The sequence below is a fragment of the Notechis scutatus genome, chromosome 2, assembly GCF_049901735.1.
Source record: "Notechis scutatus isolate UNSWTSFEM ecotype Mainland chromosome 2, rNotScu1.2, whole genome shotgun sequence".
Taxonomy (NCBI): domain Eukaryota; kingdom Metazoa; phylum Chordata; class Lepidosauria; order Squamata; family Elapidae; genus Notechis; species Notechis scutatus.
The window spans coordinates 86,806,488-86,827,662 of record NC_142010.1 but is presented as its reverse complement, the minus strand read 5'-3'; the positions used below and the strand labels follow the sequence as shown (position 1 = coordinate 86,827,662).

Here is a 21,175-nt window from a genome sequence, read left to right as displayed (position 1 = left end):
ACAAGACTAAGGGCAAGGGCAAGGGTATAAAGGCAAGAGCAAGGCACTTCTCAAATACTTGAGAGGATGTCAGATGGTGGAAGGTCAAGAATTGTTCCAGTGGTGGGATTCAAAATGTTTTACTACTGGTTCTGTGGGCGTGGCTTGCTGGGCATGGAAGGGGAAGGATACTGTAAAATCTTCAGTCAGAGGTGGTATTTGCTGGTTCTCCAAACTACTCAAAATTTCCGCTAGCGGTTCTCCAGAACTGGTCAGAACCTGCTGAATACCATCTCTGGGTCTTAGGCTCATGTAAGTGGGTCTAGGCAGGGATGTCAAACTGGCGGCCCGCAGACTGGATGTGTAGTGTGCAGGCCATGCCCATCCCAGCTCTACGAAGAGAAAAACATCAAGAAATGTCACATGAATGCAACATGATGCCACAAGTTTGACATCTGTGTTCTAGAAGTAGGACAAAGTTTCTGAACTGAGTATCCATGATTTAACCACAAGATACATCATCATCTTTGCAATATGCCTACTGATATAAGCTGGGCTCTTACATGTGACTAACTTGAGCAAAAAAAGAAAGAAATCGAAGCTAAATAAAAAAAATAGTGACGCAGCAATACCAAATGTGTGAGGGAATGGGTTGTGGTCATTTGCAGTCGCTAGAAGGAAAACAAACTCCCAACCATTACACTTGTTGCTATTTTTGATCCAGAAATAAAATATAAATGTTAACATATAAAGCAACCTTTATTGTCACTCCTTATTTCTTAGGCGAACCGCTCAATTTCAGTTTTCAGTAAAAGTTCCTTCTATAATCTTCATTGGAAGAAAATACTCAATCATGTGTTTTTTTGTAGCCTTAAGCATTAACTCTGATGAATTCATTCCAGTAACTTCAGCTGGACTTACATGGCAGTGGGCTATGGGAACAAGAATATCTCTACACACCTAAGACACAGACTCATTTACAGTGTCTGTGATTTCTCTAGCCTTTGCATTTGTCCTGAGAGATTCATTCAAAGAAGAGTGAGCTTTGCTCTTTCCAGATCGCTGCTTCTTGATGTAACATGAATGTTTAGACTGAATTTGATAGCAAGCATGTGGTGCTCATGTTAACCCTATTGCCATACCTGGAAAGAGGTCAAATTCTTTGATGTCTCTTTAAGCAAAATTGTTCTTGCAGATCTAGCTTGCAAGCAAGTTGCCTGCTGAGCTCTGGGAAAGAACTACTGGATGCAAACAGAAAAAAGCATATTGCCTACATGAAGCCAAAAGACTGTGTATAAAATGTAAGTTGGAATTGGCAGGAGGGAAGCTGAGTTAGATGCAGGTGGAGTTGCTTCTTTGCAGGTTTGAAGGCTAGTAAGGCAAGAAAATAAGAGGGCAGAGCTAGCAAAGACAATTTAAGAACTCTTAAATACATGGTTAGTTAATGACAAGAGAAGCCATCTATGTAAATTTGCCCCAAGCCGAGATTTTTTTTAGCCAACACAGGAAAAGCAACAGGCTGCCATAGAATAGTATTTTTTTGGGTATTGCATTTGTTTTGTATTTTTTTGATGGGGTGGTGGATTAATTCATTGAAGCAGACAAAATATTGACACTACAAAGTCAATGTTTTAAATCAGTGGTCCCCAACCTTTTTTGTACCAGGGACCAGTTTCATGCAGAAACACTTTTTCAAGGACCGGGGGGAGGAGTCGAGTTTGGTGGTTTGCTTGCAGACGTTTCATTACCTGACTAGGTAACATCTGATGTTGTTACCTAGTCGGGTAATAAAACATCTGCCAGCAAACCACCAAGTTCAAGGAGCGCCAATGCTTCCTCATTGCAACCCTGAGCGACAGATATTCTCTTCTATTGGGACATTTAAAATGGAGGGTTTCAGCTGCAGATTCAGGAACTGCGCCTGGCTGAGGAGCGCATTCAAAACTGAGCACTGGGCAGTGGCGGCCCGCGGCTGTCTCCGCGGCTCAGGACAAGTCCCTGCAGGACGGCTGAGAAGCCCTGCCTCTCGGCCCTGCCTCCCTCAGCCTCATCCCTCAGGTGTCTCCCTCCCTCCCTCAGCCTCATCCCTCAGGTGTCTGCCTCGTTCCTCTCTCAGTTGCTCTCTCGCTCCTCCACCAGCCCAGGAAGAAACTGCTTCAAAGAAGCCGGCAGGGTGGCTTTTCCTGTTGGCGCAGCTCCTCCGAAGTGCCCGTTCACCCCCACCCCGCCGCCCACGGTTCAATCCAGTGCTCCGTTCTGCCTGCCTGCCTGCCTGCCTTCGTTTCTGGTTGTTTTGGAGCAGCTTCGGCTGAGTAAAGAGGCGAATAGTTATTATTCTCAGCCGAAGCTGCTCCGAAACAACCAGAAATGAAGGCAGGCAGGCAGGCAGAACGGAGCACTGGATTGAACCTGGATTGATTGGCGGCGGGGTGGGGGTGAACGGGCGCTTCGGGGGAGCTGCGCCGACAGGAAAAGCCACCCTGCCGGCTTCTTTGAAGCAGTTTCTTCCTGGGCTGGTGGAGGAGCGAGAGAGCGACTGAGAGAGGAACGAGGCGGGAGGAAACCAAAGCCACTGAGCCAGAGAGTAGGACAGGCTTTGGTTGCTTCCTCCCTCCCCTTCTTTCATTTGTGTCCTTGATCCCTGATCCCAGCAGCATTCACCAAAGGCGAAGAAAGCCGCCATTTTTATTTTATTTTTTATTTTTATTTTCTTTGCGGCCCGGTGCAAAGTGATCCACGGACCGGTACCAGTCCGCGGCCCGGTGGTTGGGGACCCCTGTTTTAAATCATTACTTTTCTCACTTGCGTCGGCTATTTTTATGTGGTTTGTTTTTAAGCTTTTGCAATCTTTAAATATTAATCCTTATTTTGTAATCACATCACTTCAAGGCAAAGGCCTTGCCAGAACAATAGGAGAATACACAGTAGAGGAATTACTGGATAGGTCCCGATGAACGCAAATGGCAAATCATTCAGTTTTGCAATATTATTTTATCCTGGCCCAGATAAGGAATGCTTATGGCTCAAATGGTGTTTGATGTGGTTTAATTGACAAGTGAAGAAGCCCAGCAGCTTTGAATGGGATTTTGAAATCTCTTGTGTTTGAGACGCTGTTATTATGATGCATTGTTATTATGAGATAATCCAAGCACTTTGAAGTCACTCAGAGTCATCACGGAGGAGGACAGTTGTGGATTAGTAACTAATATTTTTGCATTAGTGCAACCCTATGACAATGTGCCTGGTAGATCTTGATCTTGAGATAGGATCATAGGGTGAGGCTGCATTTGAGCACAGGTTGATTTCCAGGCAATGACACCAGATTTCCCCCCTAATTTTTCTGATGCTTGTTGTCCTTCCACCTACATCTTCTAATGGCTTCTTTTCTTGATGTGGGTCTTCATCCACCCAGAGATACCCTAAGTTAGCATCTTAAATTTACATGATACATAGACTGGCTGTGGATTAGCTCATGATGCTTTTGCCCCCATCAAAACATTTTGTCTAATAGTTTAAATTATATAGAAAACTGAGTGAGTAATCAATATATAATTGTTCTACAGTCCCTTGGTCTCATAGCAAGTGGCAAAATAAAAATATTGGGAAGTGGCTAGCTGTAAATGTTTACAAACACATCTGTTTGCAATGCAAACTCACGGACAGAGAACAGTTAAAGTAATCTTTAGGGATGAAAGAGTTGAACCTGTGGGAAGGAAGTGAGGTTGTGCCCTTCAGATGAGGTAGTCTAAGCGGGGCACATTTTATGCTCAGGACAATTTTCCTTTTTTTTCCTGATCTGAGTTTGGTCACCTGGAGTGCAGAAATATACATGAATTAAGTTCTTGGGTAAGCATGGCATTCATGAGATAGTTGACTAGATTGGTAGAATGCCAGATATCAGGAACAATAAAGCCATGAGCATCTTAGCAACTAAGTTATAAGGGCAGCCATGCTTTGCCTTAGTGAGGCACTGCATTTCATTTGCTGATGCAATTTGCTACAGTGAAGTAGATTGCATTGTTTTATGACTTTTCTAGCTAGGGGAAATTCTAAGATTTCTTCATTGACTTCTAGTTACCTTCTGGCTTCTAGAATTACTAATCAAAGCCTTGAGAACCATGAATCAATGAGGCTGCTTTTGTTTTAAGTCATCCCTCCAAAGCTTTTCATACTCTTCTTGGCTACAGTGACAGAATAACTGAAATGGAATATACTTCTATTGTATTCTTCAACTGGGTGGTCTTTGATGTATTGGATGACCATCTATAATTTCTGGCATTTACGTTGTCCTTGATTGGCTGGAACTAGTAAAAGGCTGTTTTTCCATTGCAGGTTATATTGCGTGTTTTTCCATAGGTGAGCTACTCTTGGAGGCAGTTAGCACATTGCTTAGATTCTGCTGTATTGTGAGCCTTTTAATAGATTTAATTCAGTTAGGACACATCACTGCCTAATGCAGAACAGCAAATGGTTTATCTTCACCTAACAAAACTAAGCAAGGTATGTTGACATCAAAGGAAGAGGTGGCATTTCCCTCAAAAGTAGTAGGGAAGAAACAGACGTTGGACTTTATAATCCTGCTTCCTAGTCCCCTCTTTCAGTTTAAAAAGTCATTAATTTTGGTAGCTGACAATGCATTATTTTATGTAGTTATAATTGCACACTATGAATAAATTCTGTACAGATACTAAAAACAGACTAAACAAACAAAACCATATAATAGGTCTTCAAGGCAATCTCTTCCTCCCAGGAGTATTTTCCACTGAACACAGTGGGATTCACTGCTGAGTAAGCATGCATAAAATTTCTGTCTTAACACAATAGAGTAAGAAGATAGACTTTCAAATGAGCAGTCTTATGCAATCTTTCCCATTTAGATTATTGAGTCTACTTTGCTCTCTAGGGATTCAACATTAATCCATGATCACTCATTTTAGTTAGGGTGAGCCACCTACAGTCTGAACACAATACCAAGAGCAGGCCCAGTGGGCAGGATTGATATTTTCAGTCAATGGGACAATAGGGTGATTTGATTTTGATAATGTAAGGGTGGTCTGTTGAGCCTTGCAGAAATTTAAGATGCTACCTTTGTCCTTCATTCTCTAATTTTTGTCTTCCAGAGAAGACGACAAAAGTGTGCAAAGCTTTAAGGCATCCACTTCATTTATACCAAAAAAGAAAAGGTAAAAAGGTTTTCCCTGTCCAGTTGTATCCAACTCTAGGGGTCAGTGTTCATCTCCATTTCCTAGCTGTGGGAGCCAAAGTTATCAGAAGATGCTTCCATGGTCATGTGACTGGCCTGACTATACATTGAGGTTTATACTGTTACCTTCCCATTGAAGTGCTACTATTTACCTACAGCATTTGCATGCTTTCAGATTGTTAGATTGGCAGGATCTTCCTAAAACATTGGCTCCATTCAATCCAGTTATGTCATGATGCTATCACCCCTCTAGTCCTTGGAAATTTATTGTTGTTGTGGCTACAAAATGTTGTCCATCTCTGTTTTAACCTGACATATTCTTTTCCTTTCTAGGCTAGATGCTACTGCCAGGATAATATAATTTTAGAAATCCCAAGTCCTCTCAAATTAAAAAATGATTGACCTCAAAACTGAGTTGAAGAAGAAAACTATATTTTCTGTCTCTTAAGACACTATCACTGTTAGGCTGCTAACAATATTAAAGAAAAGCAGGATGGATTACAGATCTGTGGAATCTCTGGCATCCAATCCATCTGGGCTGTGGGAAGCATTTGTCACTTCAGTAAAACTCTACCTCCCATCTTTTCGCTGAGAAGCAGCAGTTTCCTTAAAGGCAATGATTACGCCTTGAAATAGTGCTTCCCCTGGATTTTGCCTGTTATTTAGCTGTAGCGATGGGCAGGAAAAGCCAGATTTCAGCAATGTGGCCTCTGAAGGCACCTCAAGCTGGGAACGCTTTCAAGTACATGCATCAGGGAGGAATCACTTCAAAGCATTTCTACGTTCTTCAACCTGCTATTCTAAAAACTATGTGACATCTGGGGCGGAGATAGTTTTAGAGGAGGCAAATCTTTCATAGAACTGTTCCATCATCTGACCCACTTCAGGGCTTTGGGAGGGATCTGGCCTATACCTTAGTTCAATGTAAATTAGCTTTGTTGATTTGTATTAAAAAGTCACTTAAATCATTTGTGTTTATTCAAGCACAATTGTATGGGAGTATCAGGTTATCAAAGGTACTTTTTGGGAATAAGAATGCCACAACAGTTTATGCAGATTTATTTGCAACGTGAATGAGATAAGGAGAATAAAGATCCACATGTATAATTAGGAAAGCATCTAGGTTACAGATAACTTCAAGCTGGGCAAGTCTGGGTGAAGGCATCCTGTTGACTTCACCCACTATCATTTGCTCTTGTTATTTACCTCCTGCTCTTGTTATTAACATCCTAATCTTGCCTTCTCCTACATACCAACCTCCACATGTTATGGGAATCCCAGGCAGTCCACACAGAGGATGAAAAAATACAACTGGAGTAGTCTGCCTCCTTTCTTAATAAATTTGTTTTGAGAATTGCTTCAAACGTGGTTCTTTTAAATACATTTTTGTAGTTTTAAATGGCCATTGTCAGAGGGTGATTAATTATCTTCCAGGTTTCAATACTAAATAGAAAAGCACTCACCTAACAACGAATGAATTGCAGGGACCTGCCTACAAATTCATACTCTTGAAAAATTGTTTTAAAGTATACAGTTATAATTAAGAGAAAAAAAAGTTCTTAGTTACATGAACTGAAAGCTGTCTCTGCCTACCACCCAGATCCATATAGTTGGTACCCTCACATGTGTATGTCAAGTCAATCATTTTGTGTGAGTCTGTGTGAACTTTTCAGTGAGTTCTGTGTGCATGTGTTCACATATATACACCCTTCAATTTAAGGAGGACTGGAATAACTGGAAAAGTAATGAATTTAGGACACAACTGACATAGTTTTTTTTATCCATATTCTGGTCCTGTCACATTTTCAAAAGATCAAAAACAATGTTTTATTTTTTTTAAAAGCTACTTTTGTAACAGCACAAGACAAAATATTTTTTTTTAAAAAAAGGTTGTGTGAAAGGCTAATCTTCCTCAGTCCTTGACAGGTGTGAAAATAGTTCTGCTTTTTCATATATATATAAATTCTCCATTTCTTGATTGAATCTAAAGCTGGAAAGAGCTGTACTATAACATTACCCTGAAAAGTCTCAGTTCAATTTCGGGCTCAGCTGGAGATGGCAAGCCTCTGAGAATTCAAGACTCAAACTCTTGGCTAGAAATAGTTCCAGATGGAATACATTTAAAAGGAAAGTAAGAGTTGTCGTACAAATCCAGTTAAGATGGGTAGGGACCTCAGAGAGAAGTCAAACCACTTTATAATTACCTGAATTCATCTAACTCCTTAAAAATGAAAAGCAGCGGAAAAAAATCTCCCTAATACAGGTAGCGATGAAAGAAATGACCTTGCTTACCTCTTCCAAAGGAATCCTGGGACTGGAAGTCATCCGATATTGATCAAGCTCTAGGTTTTTTGGCCCTCCCCCCATTTTCCTGATGGAGGCAGGGGAGGAAAAGGCTGAGGATCGATGGAGTGAGCCATACTTCATCATGTTTGTTCCAAACCGGATTCCATCCAATAAACGTATCAAAAAAAGGTTGGAAGGCAGTTCTTCAATATTGCTGAGTACAAGGGTTCGACATTCAGGGCATCTCAGCTCCTTGTGTGATTTCAAAATCCTCTGGAGACAAGACTTACAGAAGGTGTGCTGGCACGGAAGCACCTTGGCTGAGACATCCAGCTTTTCCAGGCACACTGGACACTCTAGCATGTCGAGTAAAGATAAATTGTCCATGATGTTGATGTTCTATTCAGTGAAAAACTCCAGCTTCAAGTAGATCTAGAAATGTCCACATGCTTGCTATTTGGTTGGAAGGAATTGGTTTGTTCAGGAATGTCCCATGCAGCATACTGGTAATTTTAAACTCTAAAAACTACAGTATTCTATAAGGAAAATAATAGAAAAGATAAATTATAAAGCATAAATATTTCAGTAATATGAAATGCATGCCACCAACATTTCAAGGAACCCTTCAATTAGGCAGTTTGTATGGAATATTCTCTCCCCTGCTCCTAATGTAGGTGTGACATTATTCATGTTGGCATAAGTATTAGATAAACATAATTATATCCAATGGCCAACTGAGATCAAGAAAGACCCAAGATTCATTTGTTGTTGCAGGTAGCCATTGAATAAAAGAGACCTTGTTCCTTCCATCCCAATTGAGTTCATCACATTATGACAACATGCTGCTTGGATGTATTGTAGGGTGATCCATCCATCTTCACATAATGCTATATAAAAAATAATTATGTTGTGAAAGTGACCAAACAATCACACCACATTCAGTACAAACAGAAGGAATTCTGCTGAGGCACAGGGCTGAACACATTCTCTCCCCCCTTCCCTTCTTTTGAAAATACCCACTTTATCTTAAAACACGTTTCTGCAGTTCCCCAATTTCTCCTAGGAAAATCACCTTGATAAAAGACACGATTTTGGCATACCTGGAAATAAAACAACCTGTGCTTGATTTCAAGAGACTGGCAATGCAGCTTGCTTTATCTTTAATAGTTGACAATCCAATACCAGCCCTGAAAAGGGGGAGTATTATTATTCCGCCCAAAGCAGAAAAGTTACCCAACCTGTTCAGCACCTTTCCCAATGGTATACCAAGCCAAAGCAGAACCAATATTTAATCCTAATTTCAAGTCCTGGCCTGCAAAAATGAGCTCTGTGCCATCCCACATTAAAACACAGTCTGCTAACGAAGACTGAATCTTGTATATCGAGCCAGAACAAATGTTTCAAGTGTCGCAATTCCTGAGACACTTCCTTTCCTTTCCTAAATTTGAACAATCCAACCTTGCTCTCTTTGTGACTCAGACTGCCGAGGAAGAGTTATAAGCTTCTGGGGCTGAGCTTTCTGGCTGAGTGCTGAAGGAAGAAGCTGTAGCGGGGGGAAGGGGGGAGGGGAGGAAGAAAAAGATAAATTAGAATAGGCTCCTAATTTTAGTGTGTGCCACTGACCTTGCATTCATGACCCCTTTAAAATGAGTCCGGCTCATGAAATACCAGCTCCAGAGCTTGCTTTTCTCTTTCTCTCACTCTGAATTGCAGCTGCGTTGAAAACTTTAACTAGGTGCATTGCTCAGCTAAACTTAACACGTGCTGCCTTGTTAACTCATATGTTGCCAGGCTGCTACTCCTACACAGATTTTAGATCAGCGAAAAGAGTACAGTCTGATTAGTTGCCAGGAGGGAGCTGTTTGCTTGAAACCACACATACGCATTTGAATTATTTTGGCCTTGATTACAGTACATTGGATCAATAATTTGGCTTAGTTTGTTTTTTTTCTTTTGGAGCTGATCTTGTTTTAGAAGCAGAGGGGGAAGTGTAAAATGGGGATTAAAAAAAAAACACCCCACAACAAACCTGTCTGTAAAAGCAAAGAGGTGCCACAGAGAACGAAGAATGCATTTTGTGATGCAAATAAAAATTAGCCCCAAACACACACTTACCTAGAAGTAAACCTCACTCAACTTAGTGAGATTACTATGGAGTAGACATACGTGGGGTTGCATATTTAGAGAAATGAAATGAAACTTCAATCTCAAGAGGCATCTGCTGGGGAAGGGAGTGCTTTTGTTTCAAATCCAGCAATTTTCTTCTAAAGATTTTGTTCTTTGCCATTGACTTTGTCCAAAAGGAGAGAGACAAGATCTAAAGCAAAGTCTTCATTTGAGAACAGAGTGTAACTCTGCTGAAAGAAAACAGCTTGGTGGTAACTTTGATTAAAATCCGTATTTCCTCTGCTGATATTCACCTGAGCAGGAATTATATTTAGAAGTGTTCTCTTAAACTGGGAGCTTGAAGGAGTCAATGAAGCAGCCTCTACTCTTCAGATCCTGACCAAGACAACTCAATGCTGTCACTCTCCACAGAACAGTAATCCTCCACATCCCTTCAGTTTTTTTAAATTGCTGCTTTTGGCACCTTTTTCAGCTCCACAGTATCCTTGTTGAAGTTTAGTAACTAGCACGGTACAGATACTGTAGTCTTCAACTTATGCTAGGTCGCTTAGCAACTGTTTGAAGTTTTGAGGGACTCACCTTGGATTTGAAGCTCTGATGGTCACCCCACGTAGTCAAATGACTGAACTTCAGGTGCTTAGCAACATGGCCAGGTTTATAGCTGTTTGTAGAGTCCTGAAGTCACGTGACTGCATTTCATGAGAGTTTTGCTGAAAATGTGCATTTCTACACTTTTCAGCAAAACTGGACCCATAGTGATCCAATGGTTCACTTTATGACTATAGCATTTATTTAACATGTGCCACAAAAGGGTCATAAATTGGGTCAGTCATGTGACCAACCTGTTTTACAACCACCATGACATTTGATGGGCAGGCTCCATTATGGGTTAAGTCAAAGACTACCTATAGATGAAGGCAATATTGGAATTTGGTGTGTGTGTGTACGCACACACACACACACACACACACACACACTCAGAGAGTGGTGGATTAAGGAGGATTAACCCTAAGCATGAACAAATCTTGATGCCTTAAGCATATGCTTACTCTGCTTAATGGTTAATACCACCCCTTCTCTCCCTCCCTCTCTCTCCCTCTCTTTCTCTCTCCCTCCCTCCCTCCTCTCTCTCACTGTGTGTGTGTATATATGTATATGCATGTGTGTGTATATATATATATTTCAATATTGCCTTCATACTGTATATAGAGTTGTATTAAAGCATTAGGATAATGATTGTTGCCTACTTTATGATAACAAAGATGAAAATTGAAACATACATGGTGTCAACATTTTCCTTAAGCATCACTATCTCAATTTCCTTTCCTGTTTGTTCAGTCCCTGCTCACACCCATCAGGAGAACAGAGGAGCTTTTGCTGTAATATGCCTCACTTAATAGTTGCTTATGTTGAAAAAAATGAAAAGAAGAGCTATGCAACAGTGAAAAAAGATGTGGATTACAGAAAACCAAAACAAAATACTTTGAAAGTGCCCTAAATCTACTCAGTGGCATCTAAAGTCTGGGTATGGATGTGATAAATTGGAATCACCACAAGTTAGTAGATGTTTTGTTTTTTGTTGATTGTTTTGTCTGTGTGACAAAAGATAGTCCATCTATGGTGGTTAAATCAACTCTTAATCATGATTTTAGGTAGTTTTCTTTAACTTACATATGCCGTTTAAAAATAATGTTTTCTGTTGAGTTTGGCTTGTTTTAACTAGTCTCTTTTTAAATGGTTAAAGTTGATCTATGGTTTGGTTAACTTTTTAGATTAATATTGAAAAGTGTAAGATCTCAGACTATGGGCAATAATATCTGCAGGTTTTTAAAAAAATAAATAAAACAAATCAAGATGATGGCTGTGACAGCGTAATATGCATTGTATACCTGCTGAGCAGATGGGCCTTTGACTGCCCTGTTCAGATAGCCATCTTGACATTTTTGACATCTCCTGGGAATACTGCTAATTTACAAGCTTGAAAAAATAATAGAATAGGATAACAAGAGCAGCAAGCTCTTTAAATTAAGATTAAATTTATCTGCAACCTTTATTGTAACATTGATATTTTTAGTTGCTTTTAAAAAAATTATGGAAGGCTTTTTAGGAGAGTACGTACTCTAAAGGCAGGCTAGGAATTCATTAAAGCAACAGAATTAATCCTAAATATTTTTTAAGACATTAAGATCCTATCAGCTCTTTGAGGAAGTCCAGACAAGAAACTCCAGCCATCATTGCTAACAGTATTATTTAGCATATGGCATATCATACATAGAGTATGATAATACTATAATATGTATGTAATACTGTATCTAATACTATGTATGTTAATATATACTATATATTAAGTCTGGCATCTAACTTAGTAGTATGGCAGCTGTTAATGGCTATCTGGGCACACAGTATTCTGCTTTGGAGTAGACCAACCCTAATGCTAATAACCTGAGGGGTGGCAGCTGAAGCTCCCCATTTAGTTCCACATAATTTCTGAAGTATGTTGTTCCTAGTATTGTTTTTTGCAGCTGTATTTTCTAGGTGTATCTTGAAAAAGAGAGTCTGGTCCAAAGTTAGTCCAAGGTGGACGGGATCAACAGGGGAGTACATTGTTTAAATAGATCTTTGGTGCTTCATATGCTAGTTTGTTGTTAAGGTGGAAACACGTAGTTACTGTTTTGCTGGTGCTAGGTGTGAGCCTCCAGTCAGTGAAGAATTTTCCCAAGAGTTTAAGATCTTTGGACAGGAGGCTCTCTGCCACATCCATGCGTTTTACTTGTATTGCTATGACGAAATCATCAGCGTATCCAAATTTGCTTCCCTTAGTCCAGTGATGGCTAACTTTTTCGTTGACGTGTGCCGAAAGTGTGTGCGCACATGTGTGCCTGCACCCATAATGCAATGCATGCATGGCCCCATGTGCTCCTGCCTCCTGGGCATGCATGTGCTCCCCCATGCTCCCCCCACCCCTGTGCATGCGCTCATTCCCATGTTCCTCCTCGCCCTCTGTGCATGCACACGAACCCCCTGTACATGCATGTGCGACCTTCCCCACCCCCTGCGCATGTGCGCATGTCTCCCACATGCACCCCGCCCCCTGCGCATGTGTGGCAGATACCCGAAAATCAGCTGCTGGCGGGAGGCGCATGCGTACACACAGTGAAACTGAGCTGGGGCAACGGCTTGCAGGTCTGAAAGCATTTTTCCCTCCTTTCTTTTCATGTTTTAGAAAACTAAAGAGGATCCCATATGAAATCCTTCCTGTGCCCCTTTTCCTTCTGTGGACTGGGATACCTTTTGTGTGATGGTCTAGGACAGTGGTTCCCAAACTTTTTCAGTCCACCACCCTCTTGGTGCTACAAACTCATCCTCAATGCCCCCCCCCCCGGGGCAGGATTCAAATTTCTGAGGGCATGGCCTAATTTGAGGGTGTGGTTTGCTGGTCACGTGATTGGGTGGGTGTGGCTTGCTGGGCACATGACTGGGTGGGCGTGGTTTGCTGGTCACGTGACTGGGTGAGTGTGGTTTGGTAACTGGCAAACCAAATACAAGTGGTCCTCACTTAATGGCCAGTTGCTTAGCAAATGTTCTAATTTATGACTGGCCTCCCCAGAACTACTTGACCTGTTTTTGGAGTTTTGACAGCCATGCACACACATACACACACACACACTCCCTTCCAACCCTGCTGGAGCAGGTCATTGGACTAGAATCAGCAAAGTATCTCTGATTAGATTCTAGTAGTGAATAAAATCTAATCAGAGATGCTTTGCCGATTCTTGTTGATTTGTTTTATTTGTATTTCTTTATTTATGTTGCTGAATTGCATTGACATGTGTGTCCCTTCTTGTGCACAACCCAGAAGCTTTTGTGATTCTTTGCAGCAAAAATTACCGACCTCTGGCTTTGCTCTACTTTTCAAACATGCTGCCACTGCCGTGTTCTAGGTGTCGATCCCGCAGGTCCACCCCATTGAGCCCACTGCACTGGAGGGACCTGCCCAAGCAAGTCCAAGTAGAGCGGTGCACCAAATCAATGGGGTGAGCCTGGAGAGGGAAAGAGAAAGAGAGAAAGAGAGAAGGAAGAAAAGAAAGAGAAAAGGGAAAGAAAGAAAAAGGGACAAAGAAAGGGGAGGGAGGGAGGGAGGGAGGGAGGAGAGAGAGAGAGAGAGAGAGAGAGAGAAGAGAGCGTTGATGCATCAGATTGAAATGAGGCCTACTTTAGAGGCCCTTTTCCATATTGAAACATCTTTGCCAGCATCTTTGCCAGCACATTGAAACATCTTTGGCTCCTATTAATTAAAGGTTTTGTGGACGAAACATGGCCAAGACTATCAGGAAGCTCTCATATTTTGTTGAGGCTTTAAACAGGATCCATTGGACCAGATCTCCACCCTAAAAAATTACTTTTACCCAATGTATTACAGTGCCAATTCTGAAGAAGGCAAGACCAAAATGTACCGGTAAATTACAAGGAGAATACACACACGCACACACTCCCTTCTAACCCTGCTGGAGCAGGTGATTGGACTAGAATAGATATCTCATTATCTTTCTCTTCCCTCCCTCCCTCCTTCTTTATTTCTTTTTCTTTCTTTCCCTTCCTTCCATCCCCCTCTTTCTTTGTCCTTTTTTCTTTCTTTCCCTTTTCTCTTTCTCTTCTTTCTCCTCTCTTTCTCTCTCTCTCTCTCTCTCTTTCCCTCTCTTAGGCTCACCCCATTGACTTCATGCACTGCTCCGTTCGGACGTGCTTGGGCAGGTGCCTCCGGTGCAAGGGGCTCAATGGGGTGGAACACGGCGGTGGCAGGATGTTTGAAAAGGAGAACAAAGCCACTCTGGCTTTGCTCTCCTTTCCCAATGCTGCGTTTGGGGCACTGCCCCGCAGCCCTGAACACGGTGGTGGGATATTTGAAAAGGAGAGCAAAGCCACTCTGGCTTTGCTCTCCTTTCCCAACCCTGCGTTTGGAGGGGGGGAGCTCCTTACACCAGAGCGTGCAAGTCAATGGGATGATCCTGCGGGTCCTTGCCTCGAACACGGCAGCAGCGGGATTTTTCTCACCCCTGAATTGTGTCCTGCCGCTCACTTCCAGCACCCCCCGCCACCTCTTAGCGCCCCCCCTGCCAGCCCCCTTGCCTCTCAGTGCCCCCCTAAGGCATCCCATCCCCCCAGGGGGCGGTACTGCCCACTTTGGGAACCACTGGTCTAGGTTCTGGCTCTTCCTCCTGTCTCTCCTGATCAGTCTCACATACTATTACAGAGTCTAATAAAAAAATGATTGTTAATCATATACTTGCCAACTCCAAGATAATGGAATGTCCTTACTAATTCTCTTGGAAAGTCAGGAAGAAAACTTCTCAGCATGCTCCTAGAGGATTGAGCAGCTGCCCTAAAAAGCTAGATTAGCACACAATAATTGTTTACTTTTAGAAACAAGTTAACAATGGAGTTCTTTGAGAAGGCTTTCTGTATTTATTTTACTGAGGGAGATATTGTATATATTTATACTGTTCTAATTGTTTTTTAAATTTGTTAACTATTGTATTAATGTAGACATTTTATGTTTATACATTTTTAATAACCCCTTTAGTGTATACTTCTGTCATATCCTCATGGCAAACTGAGAACTCTTAATTAAATTCACAAGCACTACTCTGAATGTAATAAGACTGATTTCTTCATTCCAGGGAAAAATTAATTACATTTTTTGGGTAAATCATATAGACTGATATCTAAATTTGAGTCTTTTGAACCTTTTTAGCACTGGAAAAAACTCAAATTTTGAAAATGTCGAATTTCTTGTTCTGAGTGCGTTTCTTCAAGAGAAACCTGTTATAGAGCATATTCTGCTAATGGGCAGAACAAAATCCTAAACGTGTAAGACTATTCAGTCTCTTCCCTCCCCCACATGGTACAGCAGTGGTCCCAAACCTTTTTGGCTTTGAGGAGCGGTGCGAGGGGCAAAGGAGGTGGTTCCGTGGAGCTTCAAATGGAGCTTCATGTGCATGCGCAAGTGCATGCCATTTGCACAAATGGAACGGTGCATCTGTGCTTGACTGCCACCTGTGCAGTTCAGTTCTGAACGGGCTGTGGCCCAGTAGTAGCCCATGGTTGGGGAGCTTTGTGGTAGAGTACCACATGAAGTGTAGATCTGAAGTGATGGCAGATCAAAAGAGTGTTGATGTCCATACATACGTTAAGAAACACGATTGTCTTCCATAAAGTCAAAATGTTCATTAAGTTGTACCCTGTCAGGCCCAAAGAGTCAAGAATGACAATTGGATTTACTTTTGAGTAGTTTCTTATTATTGTTTGCTACAGACAGAAATCTTGCCAGACTAAAGCAACTATCTGCAACTATCATCATAACTGTGAATTGCTAGGGAGGTCCACCTTCACCTTCTTCCTGCATACCAAACATTCCATACTTCAACATCTCTTTGCTCTCTGGGAAAGAGTCCCTCCCTTCTGTGACTCCAGATTACATACCTACCACCTCATGCCTTGAAATGGCTTCTGTTTCCTCTCTTTTATAGAATTGCATTTGAATGTTTTGAATATTTCTTTTATAGAATTACATTGAATGTTTTGGAGATCCAGATCATCACATTTCAGGTATTTAAGAAGCATTGTTTTTAGTAGTAATATTCCATTGTGGCCTATAATGGTTTCATCATACCTTTCCACCACAGTTACCAGCAAAGTTTTATCTTTTATCAAAGAACTATAAAGCTGAGGATTTCTTAATTCATGGATTTGAAAAGGGCTGTATTTTTTAACCCTTGTAAAGAAAAGTTCAATATCAAATTGCACATTTCTTAAAAAGTTTCCCTCAAGAAAGACTAATTAGTTTAGCCACATGGAATTCAAGTGGAAGAAAGTCCTCTATTTATTTATTGTTAGTCCCTCTAAATTTGTCAAATAAAAATAAATCTTGAATGAAGCTTTCTTTGAAACTTTAGCTACTGCCTGATCTGATCTAGCTTGTATATTGATGAATCCATATCTGCATGAGCAGATATAAAACTCTGAATTATGGTGTAGTATGGACCCTGGTTATTCAGGAAAATATAGACTGGAGTGGCTTCTAATTAAAATATTTTAGAATTTATATAATTTAGTATACATTGGATTATATTAGTATTTCAGGCTGATAAGCAGGATATAAATGCGATGGGTGGAAGGATGGATGGCCTACTTATCAAGATGTCATAACTGGTTGCTCTTCTGTCTTGATATTTGTTCAATAGAAGGCTTATATTTATCTCTGCATATTATGTGAAACAGGATTGGTAGGGACAAAACTCTTAGAATGTCAAATTGGCACCTCAGAATTTTTCTTTTAAGGTGGATAGTAAGCAGGAAATCATGACTACAGAACTAAGAAATATCTCCTACTTTATATGAATTTGTTACACCTGCATCAGCACCAGTAAAAAATTTTTTTATTATCAATATATGAGGACAAATTTTTAATTAAAAGTGTTAAATGGATGTTCTCCCAATGTTACAGTAATGCTTATTTTGTTCTGTTCAGATGTGTTCCAAGACTTTGAACAACATGTCCCTAGGATAAATTATGAAAAAAGGATAATAGTACAGAGAGGACATTTTCAAAATACATTACAGTAGGCAGTAATTGTGGGCAAGTCAGCAACCCAGTTGTTATTGAAGTGAATCACAACTCTTAAGTTTTGAATATGTTGAGAGATGCGCAGGGAAATCCAATGTCACTGGATTCAGTGCCAGGAACACTTTGCTTCTGTCGGAAATTTCTATAGTGCTGAATTATCCTGCAATTCTGGTGTGCTATGGGAAGAGAATATTTCACTCCCATTTAAAGAGGCCTTTGGGAATCACAGGACAACACAACTGATTGCAACATCCAGATAAAAATATGGTTCAGTTTGTGCATTCAAAAAGTGTGGATTTCAGTCTCTCCCTCTGTCTTTCTTTTCTAGAGTGCCCTTCCAACAAACATGCCTCATTGACTGGATATTTAAAGACCTAGCACCAGGTGGTGGAAGGCTACCTATAAAATGAAATGCATAGGTTATGTTGGTAATAAATTCTGTTGTGGAGTGTTTTTCACATCTATGATCTGAGTAATCCAGATTTTCTAGGGCACTAGTCACTTGTGACTTTTTAATAGCATCAATCCACAGTTCTGCTAAGGTAGGATAGATAAGTGAAGGCTAAATGCTTGTCAGTTTTGGTTGCAGTACTGAAACTGAGCAGTTTTCCCTCAAAATTACTACAGTGATTTCTGACATAAAAAGGAGAATAAAATAACTGTTTCATTCTTATAATATAACCCAAACATTTAAGAAACAGAGAAAATACAGATCTGACCTCTGAAAAGCTTCCCTGCTCCTGTGCAAAATCAAATTCAGGGTTCATGGGACAGGGTTTTAGAAAAAGTTATTTTTGGTTGGGGGAATACTAGTCCTCTAAACTCAGGTTTAGAGGTTTTTTTTAATATTGTGTGTATGGCCAGAGACATCTCAAAAGCTGTATTATATAAGGTTTTTTTGATGGAAATTCTGGAGAAACACAAAATATTCTGCATACATTTTTATGCACCCAGCAACTTAATTGTTGGAATATATATATTTAAATATATGTTTTTAAAAATATTCCTAACATGTTTCAGGGAAATGGCTCTGAAAAAGTGACTTATGACAATGTTCACACTTAGAGTTGGTGCAGTGGTTAGAATGCAATATTGCAGGCTAACTCTGCCCATACATCAGGAGTTCATTCCTGACTAGCTCAAGGTTGACTCAGCCTGCCATCCTTCCAAGGTCAGTAAAATGAGGACCCAGATTGTTGGGGGCAATAGGCTGACAATGTACACTCCTCAGAGAGTGCTCTAAAGCACTATTGAATGGTAAATCAGTGTAAACGATTTTGCTATTGCTATACCCATCACAGCATCCCTATGGTTAAATGATCAAAATTTGGGTGCTTGGCAACGAGCAAGTATTTATGACATTTACAGCATTCCATGTTTTGTGACTTTAATTTGTGACTTTTCCAGTCAGGTTTATAATGCCATTTGTTAAAAAAAAAAACAACTGCGCTAATAAATTGTGTGGATATATTTTAGATGGCAGCACTACTATGTTCCTGAAATCCTGGAGATCAGAGAAATAGAGATCTTTTCACCTGACTTCAGATATGGCACAGGGAAGAAGTATTTGGATTCAGTGTAAAGTAATACGACTATCATGTAATAGGAGACAGAAAGAAGAAAGCATATATAGCATTTCTACTGGTAAATTATATACAGTTATATAGTAAATTGGCAAACTCTTATCTGTCAGAAAACCTGATCAGTCTTTTTTTTATCAACTCTCCAATAACAGCTTATGGAGGATACTAGTTACAAGGTATTACAAATTACAGATCTAAAAATAATTGCTTATTCTCCTACCAATAAATAAGTATTCCATGTGCATATTCAGTTTTTGTTCTCATGGAAAGTTGGCAGGAAACAAAGGATGTTACTTACCTGTATCTTCCAAATTTATAATTCGTCTTAAAAAGAAAAGAATTCAATCATACTAATCTTTATGAACAATTTCCCAAAATGTTGGAAACTAGTTTAGGTGTTCTTGACTGAAAGTTGAGGCAGAAATAATATATTTTAGGAGGAGTCTTTACCTAATTATTATTTCCAACACCACCTGGGATATTTCTAAGAAGATAAGGGTGAGGAATGTTATTCTCTTCAAGATTATGGCTTGAAATGGAAACATGGTATTCTTATTCATCTATGTGTAGGTGTTGCATTAAAACGGCAGAAAACTAGAGCATTTGCCAGTGAGTGAAAAAAGTTATATAAAAATGTCCCAAAATAGACACATAGAATTTGAGGGTGGGTTGCTATACTTATGGAACGGCTGTTTGTTCAGTATAAATAATTAAAAATTCAATCTTTTACAGACAAGAGGGGAAAAACTCAACTATTCTTTTTTTAAAAAACAATTTTATTGATTTTCAAAGACAATACACAAACAGGTCTGCAGTGCTTCGGGGCAGGCAGGAATCCGCGACTGTGCGCGGTTTCTGCCTGTGCTCGCTGCCCGAGTGCCCTGAGCCACTCGGCTTCAGGGCTAGCCACCTCCGTAGAAGGTGGCGAAGACAGGGGGTGGAAAAACTCAACTATTCTAAAGATTAGTGAAATAGGCCCACAGAACTATGTCCATTTGAGCAATGGTTCTACTGGTAGGCAGAAGGTGGAAGCTGTCTCAGCTGTAAAGAATTGGTGGTACATCATCTCAAAGCTAGGCTATTGCCCTCAGAATGTTGCTCAATCACCAGCATTTGCCTTCTAGACCATCCGCTTTTTGTACATGGAAGGAAAGAATGTGCCTGTTGCGTCCAACAACAGTCTTCACTCTGGTCCGCTCTTTGAGCAGGAGCCGGAGAAGCCTCTGATTGGCTGAACCGTTTAACAGCTCCGTATAAAAGGAGTTGTCAAACGGAATCAGCTGTCTGAGATACAAGTTAACAATAAAGCCTTGTCAAAGTTAACCTGCCTCTGCCTCTTCTTTCCAGCACATCAAATACAAAAGTGCCAACTTGTCCTTCAGAGAGAAAAATGATCTTAGGTCAGCCCAACTCTGGAGGGAACCGATGAATTCAGCTCAAAGAGCTGCTGCCTTCAAATATAGCTCTGGTTTTACCACTGCTTGCCATTATTGGGAAGCAGGCATTCAAAGTTTTCCCTGTGGAAGAACCTCCGGATGTTAGCTTCATGAAGATCCACCTACTCTGTGCTTTTCTCTGTTAAGGAAGAGGAGAGTTGAGTAAAGCCAGGTCAGAGAACCAGTTTTGGTAGTTCTTTAAACCTTGGCTCTCAGGAAAAACTATTTCCCAACCCTGCAGCTGCCACTTTGAAACCGATGGGGGGAAAATTGAGGTAAATTCAGGGGTAGGATTCAAATTTTTTAACAACTGGTTCTGTGGTTGTGGCTTAGGTGGTGGGCGTGGCTTGGTGGTCATATGACTGGGTGGACGTGGCTTGGTGGTCATGTTATTGGCTGGGTGTGGCAAACTCAACATCACTCATATCGAGGCATGCATCTCCTTGTCTGGCCTCTCATGACTGTGGGGATGCTGCAACCATCGTAAGTGTGAAAAATGGTCATAAGTCACTTTTTTCAGTGCCATTTTAATTTTGAATGGTCACTCCACACAAGCTCCGTACCCTCCGTACCCTCCGTACCAGCAAAGGAGGGAAAAAAACTCCAGAGAAGTTCCTGAGACAGGAAGACTAGTCCTGCCAAGAATGTAATAAGGGTTAACAGAGAGGCAGTTTCTGTAATCAACACCAGAATGTTTCCTTCCTGCCTTGCTTACAGGATTAGGCCAGTAATTTCTTCTAACAACTGGTTCTCCGAACTGCTTAGAATGTTAACAACTGGTTCTAGAGAATAGGTGCGAACTGGTAGAATCCCACCCCTGGGTAAATTATAAATTAAATTACTATTGCTCCCCTTATACACAGTTATAATGCAGTCCATAGTCACTTAGGATTTGATCCTGTTGCATCTAAGGGCACTTAATTACTCACTAATAAAG

General features: G+C 40.7%; 1 protein-coding gene across 3 annotated transcripts in view; it reads right to left on the bottom strand.

Annotated features, from left to right (window-relative positions):
• Positions 1-9,224, bottom strand: part of SH3RF2 (SH3 domain containing ring finger 2) — a 93,254-nt gene extending 84,030 nt beyond the window's left edge. The window contains exons 1-2 of one of the 3 annotated variants that reach the window (XM_026687948.2): positions 9,092-9,224; positions 7,475-8,004 (exon numbers count right to left, since the gene is read on the bottom strand). In XM_026687948.2, coding sequence (XP_026543733.1) covers positions 7,475-7,855 — 381 coding nt within the window. In that variant the 5' untranslated portion in view covers positions 7,856-8,004; positions 9,092-9,224. Of the gene's footprint in view, positions 1-7,474; positions 8,005-8,568; positions 8,702-8,926; positions 9,005-9,091 lie in introns of those variants that run through there. The other 2 variants (XM_087955397.1, XM_026687939.2) reach the window with 2 other exon arrangements.
• Positions 9,225-21,175: the final 11,951 nt, after the last annotated feature.